Raw genomic sequence first — 13,570 nt, 5'->3', positions numbered from 1 at the left:
AAAGCACATATCCCAAATTTAAGCACACCTCGCTCTTTCCTCCCAACAGACTCTCTCTCTCTCTCTCTCTCTCTCTCTCTCTCTCTCTCTCTCTCTCTCCCTCTCTCTCTCCCACGTGCAGCAGTAGCAGCGGTCAGAGCTAGGTGTGACATGCTGTTGTCCTTCCCTCCTCGTAAGTGACAGTTCCACCAGTCTTCTAGCAGCCTTGTGTGACTCCTAGGGCTCTCACACAATCCACCTCTCCCACCCGCTTCCCTGTTGCCTCTGCTGCTGCACATATATGGTCTGTGACTGTGAGAGAGGTGGGAGGAGAGAGGGGGAGAGAGCGAGAGAGAGAGGCAGTCTGGCAGGCACATGGCCAGTGAATGAGAAGAACTTGCCCTCAGCACATAGTCTGACTGTATCTGAGCACACTTTCAGAACTGGACGTGTGCACGTGTGTGTGTGTATGTGTGTGTCTGTATGTGTGCCCCCATCGACACCCTTCCTCTTGTAATCCCACACACACTTGCATTTGGGATAGCGTGCCTCACGCTTCTGAGAGCTCTACCTTTGTCTTTCCAGGATGGCTGAGGCTGAGCTACACAAGGAACGGCTTCAGGCTCTGGCGGTATGTTCATAGTTTTGTTTCTCTCCTGTGCTTTCTCCATAACCCCTTCTTTCTGCTATGATCAGACCAGAAAAGATCTGCTACGGAGTACCACAGATTAGTCTCTTTTGAATTCTTGTTCTGGACTTTAAAAGCAGGAAAAGAACTGGTGGGCTGTTGGAGTAGGCGCATACACCACCTGCGTTGCCTTCACACAGATTCTTGTGCAGGCGGTGTGAGAGAACATTGAGCTCTAAACATTCATAAAGCATGGCATTAAGTGGAATGCAGAAGTTTTAGCCTAGCATGGTTGAGTATGGCTAATTTCAGTGACAGCTAGAGGGCTTCATTGCACGCTAGACTAGTGAGCAACAGATGGAGAACTATTCTGGCAGCATTGCTAGCATCCCTGCAATTCTGACGTATACATTTGTCAAACAGAGGGGTTACAAATGTTGACATGGTCAGGTCTAATAAGGGCTGTATTTACAATAGAGAAAGTTGTTGTATCCAGTACAATAATATAATAATGTCTTTCAGGTCTAAATAATGAACACAAGTTTCTTGGCAAAGGTTAGCATGCAAGCAAGCTAATGACTTTGAGATGACAACTGCTATACTAAAGGTTAAGTGTGAAGATAGACAGTCCTTCACTGAGACAGCTTAGGTCTGGCAAACTGAAGTAGGAAGGCATCTGCCGGTAGCTCAAGAGCCAAGAAGAGGTGTTTAGCTCTGTAAATGAGTGAGAGCCTTTTAACAGTGTCTATGCAAGTGCCTAGGCTTTGAGAACTTACACCATCAGTGAGGAGGCTGCTCTCTAGAAGGATGTTTGAATGGGACTCAAAAACATTTTCATCATTTAAGCCAGGGAAGGGAACAGTCACTTGGCAAAACATCAACAAAGTCCAGGAAATGACGTGGATATCGGAAATTATTTACATCAAAGCAATGGTTTGTGCAAGTGAAATACTAAAATAGTATCTTGGAAAATAAATGTTTTAAATAAGAAAGAAAAAAAAATTATGTTGCTACTAGAGGTCATTCAATAGTATTCAGCTATAATATTATTTTGTGTCTACATACATTTTCATTTTACATTTAATATTTACTTTTGTTTATCCATACCCAAGCAGTAAGGCAAACAAAGCTACATACAGAAAAATCATGGGTCATAGCTCAGCCTGAAACTGGAAGCATAATTTCCCTTACTTTGGGTTTATGACTGGTAGCAACAGCAAAGTTTGACACTTAACAAATGTTGACACTACTGATACATGTTGGGTGTGTTTAACTTACTTATTGTTTAACTACTTACTTATTTTCTAATGATATTACATCACATATTACATTACATCACAAACCCTGAATGCACTGACTATTCTAATGCTAGCTGGAAAACAGTCTGATTGAATATGTGCCAAAACTTTCTTTAAAATAATCTTAACTTTTACAGGTCTTTTACATGGATCACAGATACAATATGAAATAAGTTGCAGAACTGTTTTCTGTTTTTCAAAGCTATGAAACTTTCCCTTACAAGAAATTTATCAAGCACCTTTTAATAAAAAAATTTGCTTGCATTTCATACTTGCCAACATAAGATTCAGGTTAGCTTTTCTTTTCATTCTGAGACAGATTTAGGTCAGATTTAAATTAATTTTCAAATTTTTATTACTATTAATTTTTTTTATTAGTAGTACTGCTATTATTTTAATTTATATATTTATTACTTTTATTAGTAGTAGTAGTAGTAGTAGTACTAGTAGTAGTAGTAGTAGTAGTAGTAGAAGTGGTAGTAGTACTACTACTAGTAGTAGTAGTAGTAATAGTAGAAGTGGTAGTAGTAAAACGCATTATTAATTGTCAAATTTTTTACATTGTCTCATTTAATCTATGTACAATGGCTGAGAGGAAAATCTTTTAATGGCACTAAAAAAAATATTAAGTGGAATTACAAATATTTGGAACACACTTTCTGACTGTACACACAGGTCCAACACACTCTCTGATTGTACACACAGGTCCAATACACTCTGATTTTACAAACAGATCCAACACACTCTCTGATTTTACACACAGGTCCAGGTCTTTTTCATATCATGCTCAGCCGTTTGCTTGATGAGCCATCATATATCAATAAGGCCTTTTTCCATGTGCTCTTAGTATGACTGACCATCTGATATAATGTTTCCCAGTGGTAGCCAGTGAGGTTGTCATAAACAAGTTAGCTAGGGCTGCAGTTTTACTACATGAAACAGACACGTCTCACACCTCTGTGTTTATACAGACAATTAAACACAGTGATTTCCGTTTCCCACTCACTGGGGTGGAGAGGGAGGGCAGCTTTGGACTTAATCAAGCCTTCCAGTAAGACAGAACAAGGTTCTTGACTGAAGAGCTGGTGTTTGTGGATGCCTTGTTTTCTCCTTCCCTCAACGCAGAATCTGTTTTAGACTGAGCACATATTTCATCTGGGCTTCCTTCTTTTCCCATGCTCTCCAAAACAGCAAGAGCTGTGGGCTGCTTGAAGTTGACCAACAGTCCAAAAGCAGAAGCGTATCTGAAGCCAACCAAACCCACGTCTGTATTTTGTGGGCAATTAATTTGGCACTGATTATAGTTTGTGGGATTAATGTATTTAAAGCATAGCAGTATTACTGACACATGCTGGGCGTGTTTAACTTAATACAAATGAGAAATATTTGATTGTCTAATGATATTAGCATTACATGACAATCCTAAATGTGGCAAACAATATGTCTGGTTTGCCATATTAAATGACTGACTGAATATCATCATACTATACTGTCTAGCATGCGATTATCACATCTCAGCAAAGCTGCATGCAGACATTTACATTTCATAAACAATTGGGCTTTGTCTGGGGCCTGCAGACAGTCTTTTCCTTGGCGTCATTAGCTTTCATCCGCAATTCTTCAGCCCACAGGCTGAGCTTTGGCACAGTGCGAGTGAGCCTACCCAGCTCTAAGTTTTTCCCTCCCTGGCCAGTGAGTGAGGCAATCTCGCTATAGCTTGAATGAGAGGCAAACCAATGCGTTGTTAATTGCAAATGACTGGGTGGAGGAGAGTAAGTGTTGGCCCAGGCTGGGAGGTTCGGCTTCTCCCTGACGTCTACACACCCACAGCGAGTTATTCAGACATGGACATAAAAGACTCCAAGGGAGCTCAAGCCCAGCCCTCTCCTGCAGCCCCTGACCCTCCCCCCAACCTCATGTCCCACTCCTCCTCTTCCCGTTTGCAGGGAGCTCTTGCTAGCAAGGGCAGGGCAGCCATCGCAGACCAGCTAAATTTAACAACAGCTGTCTCAGCCCTCTTGGATGAGGTTCAGCATATTTGAACAGGGTGCGGCAGAGGCACAAGACCTCCCCTCACGTGGCTTCAGCCCTCAGTAGCTCAGTAGCCAAAGGCATGGGAAACTGATGTCAAAGCAACTCCAGGCCCCAAGGTTACAGGCCAAATACCTGAAGAAACTATAGTCAGTGTCTTAGTGCAATGGGTTTATACTGTGGTAAGTTGGTTATGTCTTAAGTGTTTCCATACAGCAATTCTTTAAAAATTGTTCACTATATTATTCATCTTTCCATTTACAGATGAAAATATTGAGTTCATGACATTATTTCACAGTATATTTTATAGTTTTTTTGTAAATAAATGAAAATACAAATAACACACTTGCTCTACCTGCCATTAGATGTTTTATAGGTTAAGCTGATAGAATGTGAGTGGAAATACACATAGTCAGCTTGTAAATGTTATGGACCTCTTGTATGCAGTATGATTGGACAGCACCAGGTTATGGCAGATTTTGTGGTTTATACTCAATAAATGCAATTGGTTTGAGATGCAACGTAGAAATGAGCAAATAAGATAGCAAAGAGATAGTAAATGTGCAGAGCACAGACCATGAAGGACAAATAAGTTCACACATAAGACGGATACAGTTCACACAAGAGGAAAATGGAAGTATGCATAAGATGTTCAAAGTATAGCACATATGTTTCCTTAGATGAGAAGATTCTTTATATTTCAAATCATGAAAAATATGAATAAAGTCCAGAATGCCTAAGAAAAATGCTTTCTCTCTGGAACATGTCTTAACCCTCTGAAATATGTCATAACCCTCTTTAACACGTCTTAAGACTCTGTAACCTTGTCTTAACCCTCTGGAACATGCATTAACCCTCTGGAACATGTCTTACCACTCTGAAACATGTCTTAACAGTCTGAAAAAAGATGCTATAAAGTGATATAAAGTGTGATATATTTCAGTCATTACTTTGCCTCTGTTGAACCTTTTAATGCAATAGCCACTGTGTTTAACATGAACCATTGGGTAAAGAATTCTGCAATGATGTTGGACAAATTTGGTACTCTCTCTTTTTTGGGGGGGTGAATGCATGCCATATGGGTCTAATTCACAACAGACCTTCATTTGGTAGTCAAAGTATGGAACTGCTCATGGAATAACCACTAATATTTTTCCACTATAGTCCTAATCAGCAGCCTTTTGTTTATCTAAAATGGCTTATGTTGAGACCATTTTCTTGCTCATTGTAATTAGACTATTTTTGTGTATTTGTATTTACCTGTTACATATAATGAGAATGTAGTAAGGTCAACATAAAAAACACAATCATAAAAATAATGAGCAATAATGGTAACATGGTGTGCTCACAGTATGATGCTAGGCATGCTGGCTTCTCATTTTGTAGAATAGGCAAAGCTATATGGGCCCCAGAATCCTATTTTAGATACATCCAGGTGTGTACAAGCAAGCTGCTCAAGTTCTTGTTAGAATTTACTCTATCTTGAAAAAAAATTGCTAAGATAATCTTACACCTACACTTGCTGCTGTGCCTCCCAAGACAGTTCATAATGAACAGATTTGTCTTGGGCACTTTGTGTGTGTTGCATGTCAGTGAATTGTGTCCAGAATATTCTTCCAATCACATAAAAATTGTTTGTTTACTGTTAAGTGGCACATTACCTACATTAAAGGTTCATGTGAGTATTGAATAACTTTTAGACATTTATCATGGCCTAAGCAAAGATATCTACTACTTGTTAGTGCATTCAGCATGCCCAAGGAACTGTGTTTAATATTTGTATTGCCATTACAATTTATTACCATAAGTTTTGCTTGGAAAAATTTCTAATCAGCTAAATCAACTAAATCAGAAGTTATGAAGGTCTTATTGAGGCTACAATGCTATGGAGACATACCATCAATATTTAGATGAAAATACTCTTGCATTAACAAAGCACAGATCATAACAAACATTTATCTGCCATTCCCACTCTCAGACTGCTCACTGATAAAGGCATGTCAGTTTTATTTTAGTCTGTCTACTGAGATAAGTGTTTGTGACTGTTCTGATAAGGAGCCATCCTCACCAGTGCTGGCTTTAGCATTGATATGATTGTCATTGCAGACTGGTAGAGGTGTTACTGACGCTAGCTTGAATAAAAACATAAAAGGACATCAGAATGTTTTGGAATCATTTTCACACTTGTCTCAATACCATGTCCACTTTTTCAAAACACTTAACACATTAACCATATAAATAGACTATGTAAACGAAAGTGACTATACTTCTGCATTGTTTTGATAAAAAAGGCATTCAGTCACCACTTCTTCCAAAATTCATGAATACCTCTCAGTCAGTGTTTACCACCAGCAAAGGTCTGCACAACTACAGAAAATTTTGCAGATATTTAGATACAGTTTTAGAAACAGTTAACTATCAGTTCAAAACCCAACCAAAATTCTGATCACTGTGGATAGAAATATGTTGCATTTTGATAGACAAATTAAATATAAATCCGACAAATTATTTTAGCAGAATGTTTATTCAATTTATTTAGATTTTTTTTTTTTGTTTGCAGCCTTGTTTACCATCGATACAAAAGTGGTCATACTTGCATTGAAATGTGCATGTATATAGGGAAAATATAGATGTAGTTGTCACTGAAGAGATTTTTCCACTTGCAGTATATGTACTGCTGAAAACATTGGCTGTAATTTTGTTTGTGGCCTGTTACCATATATTTAGTGTGATGTTAATGAAAATCAAATGCAGTGGACAGGATGGATGGACCAGTCCAAGAGTAGATTTCTGACACTGATGGGTAGACAAATATGCATGAATTACTATACATATTATTGAAAACATGTATAATATTATAATATTGATTTGGTGTTACAGTACTGTATTTGTTATTGATTGTATATATTTTTTTCTGAACTACAGTACTGTGGCAAAATACACCCCCCAAAGAATACTGTGGCATTTGTAATTTGTTTCTTTATCATATATTGTTTTACATTATACAGCAAATATTGTTATTCTGGGTTTCAGACACAGTAAAACATTAATTTATTTACAGTATACAGTAGATTAATATACTCAGTTATAACGTGACGGGAAGCAAACAGATCAAGTTTCTTTAGCTGACTTGAAATATTTGTGGATACAAAAATAGAGGAAAGGAAACACATAGTATATGTATTTTTACAGTGTTACGAGTTGCTTGTGTTTTGATATTCATTGTACATTGAATGATAAAGCAGTCTTCTGGGAGAAAGCATATGTTATAGTTATCGCAGCATAAGTCACTTTTTGGATTAAATATGAATGTGTTTTGACATGCATTTTGCACCAAAGGTGATGTGCTGAATTGTGTATTTCAAAAGTATACTATATGAAGAGTTTAGCAGAAGTTGCCATAGTATTATGACAAGTGTGAAAATTATTGTAAAATTAACTTTATATTAACTGGAGAACCCTCAAATATCTTAAAAACTGTTAAATGTGCATTCCTGTAGTCCTGTCAAACTATCAAGTAGTTTTCATCAGGACAGGAGGGCTTAAACAGTCATCAGGAATGTCAGCATAGTTGCCAGTGGAGGCGTCACAGTGTGGGAGTTAACAATGACACATCACAAAAGTCAGTTCCCACTTAATGGAACGTTACACTGTACCCATATCTTTCAGCTACAGTGTGACCGCCGTCTGCTACAACACATGGGCCAGGCCCGAGTCGCTAGGTTTCAAGTGTGGTGTTAAACACATTGCAAATGGTTTTGAGTCCCTGAGAGAGGCTGTACTGAATCAGTGGCATGCTGGCAGACTGCAGCTGCCTCTGGACTGAACATAGTGTTTATGCCTTTGCTATTCTGTGGATTAGACTCAGCCACACTAAGCCTGCACCAGTGCCTTCCAGTTTTGTGATCACAATGGGGAAAGTTTCAGTTCTCCAAGGAGAACATAGTTTCTACAGATTGCTGGCAAGAAAACAAGTGAGATAATATTGGAAGTCATAGCCCCTGGCCAAGGTTCATAGCTGCACAAAGTGGGTTCAGATAGGTTGTCATCCTCAATGGGATTATGCAGATTAGGATTTCAAATCTAATATTTTAACAATATATTCTCTCTCACTCTCTTATTCTCTCACTCCTGTATGCAAACAGTACTCTCAAAAGAGACTCATTTCTAGTGCTTGCCCTTGTTGTTGCTGGCAAAAAAAAATGCAAGGCAGATATTTTCAGTTTGATCACAGAAGCAAACACTCTTTGTGTAGATCTCATTCCTTGTTCAGCTAATATGATTTAAACATGTTCAGATAATATGATTTAAATATTACGTTCTTATATGCCTATACCCTCCCAAGTTCCTTTCAGATGTAGAATTTGACCTCTAAATTAGACATGGCTAACTCGCCTATGACATCATCTTTAGACTTTAGTATTTCATAGGCTGTTGGTCATAGCAACAGTGTCCATGATGAAGAAAGTGTCATGCATACTTGACATGCAGAGATGCTCCTGGCTTGGTTTGTATTTTCATCCAAGCTTCGGAATGTGTCGGCATGCTTGGCAAGAAACCTGGAGCTATTTACCAAACACATGATGTAAAATGGGCTGTCGAGATAATTATAGCCTCTGAGAAAACTAACTAGATAGGCCACTGAAGGATACTAGTAGTGTTGTTCTGATTTAAACAGTCTTGGTTCTCAGAATGAAGTGTACTGGACATTAGTATAAAATTATAAGCATATTTGGAAAACAATGGAAATATAGAATGGTCTAGATTTAATGGAGTATCTGCTCCTTGGCTGCATCTCAAAAACTTCTACCACCTTACAAACAAAAACACATCTAAATAAAAGCATGATTACAGATCACAATAAAAGCACATTGGGCCAATACCAAATTAGACACAATGCCTTTTTGCACTTTTCATTCCTGGAGGAAGCACTGGAAAGATTCCATGGAACATTAAGAACAGGTTTAAGAGCAAGGCCATCCCAACGATCCAGGGTTTATTCTATCCCTGCCAAGCTGGTAATCATCAGATGTGGTTTATAACTAGGGGATTAAACAGACTTCAGACATGTCTGCTTGGACACTTAGAGAACCTTTGCAGCAGGCCAAGAAAGCTCTGTGAGGGATGAATCAGTTTCGAGACAGATTACTACTTCCCAGAAAATCTTAATCCTAATATTGGCATGGTATTTATAGTCGATCTTTTGCAAAAGACGTGTATGTACGTGTGTACGTTTATGTGAGTTCTGTCCTTCACGTCTTGTTCCGGGTGAATAATTAACATGAGCAGTCTGCCTTAAATAAAGCAGGCCTTCTGCCTTCTGTAGCATGTGTTGTCTTTCAAATCCATTTCTAAACCGAGAATCCTTTATCTACTGTCCTATGCAGAAGCTCAAAGCCTTTCTTCATTTATCTCATGTAACATTTCACTAAGAACCCTACATAAAAGACCATTTATAGGTGCAGGTTTCTCTGTGCTAACATCTGGATTTGATATTAGTGCACATTCTGTGTGAATGCCCAGGGGAGCCCATAGTTCAGGCCCGGAAAGCAGCGGTGAATCTTTGTCAGTGATTGCTGAAGAACCAGAATGGCCTACATATGCGGCAACATGCTACTTTACTGGAATTTGTTCAGTTAAGAGAACAGGAAGTGAATCATAAATACTGTTTACCATGGAAAAGGGGAGGATAAATCTGTTGCACATTACAGCCATTCAACACAGTAGCCCCCCATTCTCCTTTGCTCTCAATCAATATTGCAATAATATTGTTTAGCAACTATTATTGGTCTTATTGTTGGATACTGAGCTGAGCTTATTATGTCTTTCCTTTTTAACATGCATGTCTGAAATCATTCACAAATGAGCTGCTGTCATCCATCTCCCATTGCTCCATTACATACTTCCAGTTCATGTTTTTTAAAATCACTTTAGTCACATCCTTGCATGGACATTAACTGCAGATTCTCATAGGAAGATAACTCTTACCAAATAAGAGAGAGTAAGGAGCTGATGAAAACATGTGGGTATGTATCTGACCTCGTTTCACCGATTTAAGGGTGACAGTGAGAATGAAACTTCTGATATAGAAATGCATGTGTCTGAGAAGACATCCAAAGACACCTGAGAAGAGTTGAATGCAAACTCTGTAAATTCATTAGGCCTTTGAGGACTATCGGATTATTATCCTCCTAGCTCTCAGTGATATCAAATGTGTATGCAAGTGGTCTTTTTATTGCCTCATAAACTAGTGTTTGTTTCCTCTGCATGTGTTCATGCGAATAGAAAGTTCGCACACATCCAGACCTCATATCAAGTTGCATAGATTTCGCTTCAACTTTGGGGGGGACCCTGTTGAGTAGTGTAAGCAGGAATTATCCCCCCACCTCCAAAAAATATATAAATACACTATGCCTTTGACGCAGATACACCAGTACACGGTTAAAGGTAGAAGCTTTGCTCTATGGTTGACGAAACACTACTAGACCTAAAAAACTAGCAAGCTGGAAAACTAATAAACAAACTAACTTCAGAACATCTCTTTCATTTTTTGTCCAGGGACTGGCTATGACTTGTGCCAGCTAACTCACCAGCAAAGTCTCAAATTACAGCATGTATGTCCAGTTTACCTCACTTTTAAATGTTGGAAAAATGGCGCTTATATGCTAAAGGAACATGGCTTTTCATCCAGTCTATAAGAAATGAATACATATTCACCTAAAGGTAGTATGATTTTAATATGGCTTTATGAAATATGTGCAAACTTACTCTGCTGATAGCTAAGGGCTCCTACTCACATGTGGTTGTGGAACTCTGTTTGCATTATGTTACAATTCTGAAAAAATATGTAACCATACTTTTTCTGAATCAAATGGGCATGTAAGCATCATTACAAATACAAGGACTTCAATATAGATTTATTAACAATGGGTGCAGTACAGTCATAGCCAAACATTTTGAGACTAGCACAAATTTTGGCTTTCACAAAGTTTGCTGCTTCAGTTTTTATGGTGCCAATTTGCATTAACTCTAGAATGTGAAGCATGATCAGACGAATTGCAATTAATTGCAAAGTCATTCCTTGCTATAAAAATTAACTTAATCACAAAAATGACTGCATTCCAGCCATTGCATTTCAACCCTTCCAGAAAATGGCCTGCAAACATAATTTTAGTGATCTTCTTGTTACCTCAGGAGAAAGTGTTAACAAGGACAATGCAGCTGATATCACTCTGTCATGCTGATTAGAAGAACAGAACTGGTTGCTTTAAAAGAGTGATGGTGCTTGAAGTTTTCTTCTGTTAACCAGAGTTACCTCAAAGGAGACATATGCAGTCATCATTGCATCGCATCAGAAGGATTTCATTAGCAGGGACATTACTGCTTGTAAAAGTACCTAAATCAACCATTTTTCTCAAATCAAGAGCTTCAAGGAGAGTGGTTCAATTGCAGTGAAGAAGGCTTCAGGGACCCCAAGAATGTCAAGCAAGATATGGGATCAGGTCACCACCTGTACAGAGCTTGCTCAGGAATGGCAGAAGGCAGGTGTGAGTGGATCTGCATGCACAGTGAGGTAAAGGCTTTTGGAGGATGGCTTGGTGTCAAGAAGGGCAGCAACGAAGACACCTCTCTCCAAGAAAAACATCAAGGACAGACTGACATTCTGAAGGAAGTATGTGGATTGGACTGCAGAGGACTGGGGTAAAGGTATTTTCTTTGATGAAGCCCCCTTCAGACTCTTTGGGACATCTGGAGAAGAAAAGGTGGGCACTACCATGATTCCTGTGTCATACCAATGATGCATCCTAAGACCATTCATGTGTGGGGTTGCTTCTCATCCCAGGGAATGGATTTGCTCTCAATTTTGCCTAAGAACACTGCCATGAATAAGGAATGGTATCAAAACATCCTCCAAGAGCAACTTCTCCCAATGATCCAGGAGCAATTTGGTGATGAACGATGCTTTTTCCATCATGACAGAGCACCATGTCACAAGGCAAGGTGATAACCAAGTGGCTTGGTGAATAAAACATTGAAATTTTGGGTCCATGGCCATGAAGCTCCTCAATGGGATTGAGATCTGGGAACTTGTGGTCAATCCTCAAAGAGTGCGGACAAACACAGAAACTGTGATCAACTCCAAGCACTGATTAGGCAACAATGGGTTGCCATCAGCCAAGATTTTGCCCAGAAGATGATGCCCAGCATGCCAAGGCAAATTGCAGAGGTCTTAAAATAGTCAACATTGGAAATATTAAGTCTTTGCTTAAACTGGATGTATTTGTCAATAAAAAGTTATGAAATGCTTATAATTGTACTTCACTATACCATATAAACATCTGCCAAAAGGATCTAAAAAACTGAGGTAGTAAACCTTGTGAAAACCAAAGTGTGTGAGTGTGACTTTTTACATTTTGTTTGTTGTTGCAGCCTTGTGCTAAAATAAAGTTTTTTCCCCCATCATTCTGCACTCAATACCCCATAATAACAAAAAAAAAGAAGGGTCAACACTGTAAATATTAAGTCTTTGCTTAAACTGAATGTCAATTTTTTCAATTAAAAGTTTAAAAAAACTTACATGCTTATAATTATACTTCACAATGCCATAAACATCTGACAAAAGCATCTTTAAAAAGCAAAAAGCCTGAGGCAGTAAACCTTGTGAAAACCAACATTTTGTCTGTCTCAACTTTTGGCCATAACTATAGAATCTTTTTAAATTTGATCTGCTGATGGCCAAGGGCCACCACTCAGTGGGCAGTGGAATCTTTCATCCCTGGGGTACCCCATGCCCTGCACATTTGCAACACTAGTGATAACCACTGTTTTAGCTGGCAATCAAGCTCTATAATACAATTCTTAGAAAAAGCATTTTGCACAATGCTCATGATGTTTAAATATAGTACCAATCGTGTTTTACCCAATGATGCAAGTAAACTAGTTCAATCAAGTAAATTCTATTTTGTACTTTTAAATATAGTAAAAGTGCGTGTCTTGATCAAACCTCTTCAAAAATACCCAAGTCTCCGTTTCTCTTTGCTTAGTTAGCGTTAGATTGCGGTGAGCAGCGATCTACCGTAAAATTGCGCATATAGTCCAATTAGAATTTAAAGCGCGGATGACTTGACCGTGAATCGCCATTTAAAGCGTGGATAGCTTAACAGCGGTTCTAGACGCTTCCTTTTTTCTGGGAGACTCTTTAAAGGTCTGTCTTACAGCTCTCGCTCCTGGGAGACTAGCGTCTTCTCTACCTTGCTGGCGAGAGCTGAACGGTTATACTGCGGGTGCTCTTTCCTGAATCAGCAGGAGCTGTTCGTGATTAGGGAAGGGGCTCCCCCCACGAACTGGCACGCGAACCAGGAATTCTGCCTTCCAAACCATAACTGTTTAAAAATACCATGATTTAAAAATAATAATACCCCCTCGAAACTTTGAAAGGGAAACATCCCCCCCCCCCCCAAACTACGCCTAAGATCACTGAAATGCAAGATCATTTACTTTAGCTCTGATTTAACCTACAGTAGTGCAACACTACATCATCATATAAGGACTCTGGATCATTTGATCTTGGAGTCCTGAGTTTCCAGAACAAAAAATCTTCTCTCATTATAAACAAGGGCAAGTATCAAGGCAT

At 38.8% G+C, this 13,570-nt stretch overlaps 1 protein-coding gene across 5 annotated transcripts in view; it reads left to right on the top strand.

Moving 5' to 3' along the window:
• Positions 1-314: 314 nt before the first annotated feature.
• The window catches only part of palm2akap2 (PALM2 and AKAP2 fusion), a 67,339-nt gene continuing 54,083 nt past the window's right edge, over positions 315-13,570 (top strand). For 2 of the 5 annotated variants that reach the window (XM_081702299.1, XM_081702298.1), the window contains exon 1: positions 315-610. In XM_081702299.1, coding sequence (XP_081558425.1) covers positions 566-610 — 45 coding nt within the window. In that variant the 5' untranslated portion in view covers positions 315-565. The remainder of the gene's footprint in view (positions 611-13,570) is intronic. The other 3 variants (XM_027010345.3, XM_081702295.1, XM_081702297.1) reach the window with 2 other exon arrangements.

This window comes from Electrophorus electricus, chromosome 19 (genome assembly GCF_041902795.1).
Source record: "Electrophorus electricus isolate QZ-2024a chromosome 19, ASM4190279v1, whole genome shotgun sequence".
Taxonomy (NCBI): Eukaryota; Metazoa; Chordata; class Actinopteri; order Gymnotiformes; family Gymnotidae; genus Electrophorus; species Electrophorus electricus.
The sequence above is the reverse complement of the archived record's forward strand: the minus strand, read 5'-3'. Positions and strand labels throughout refer to the sequence as shown.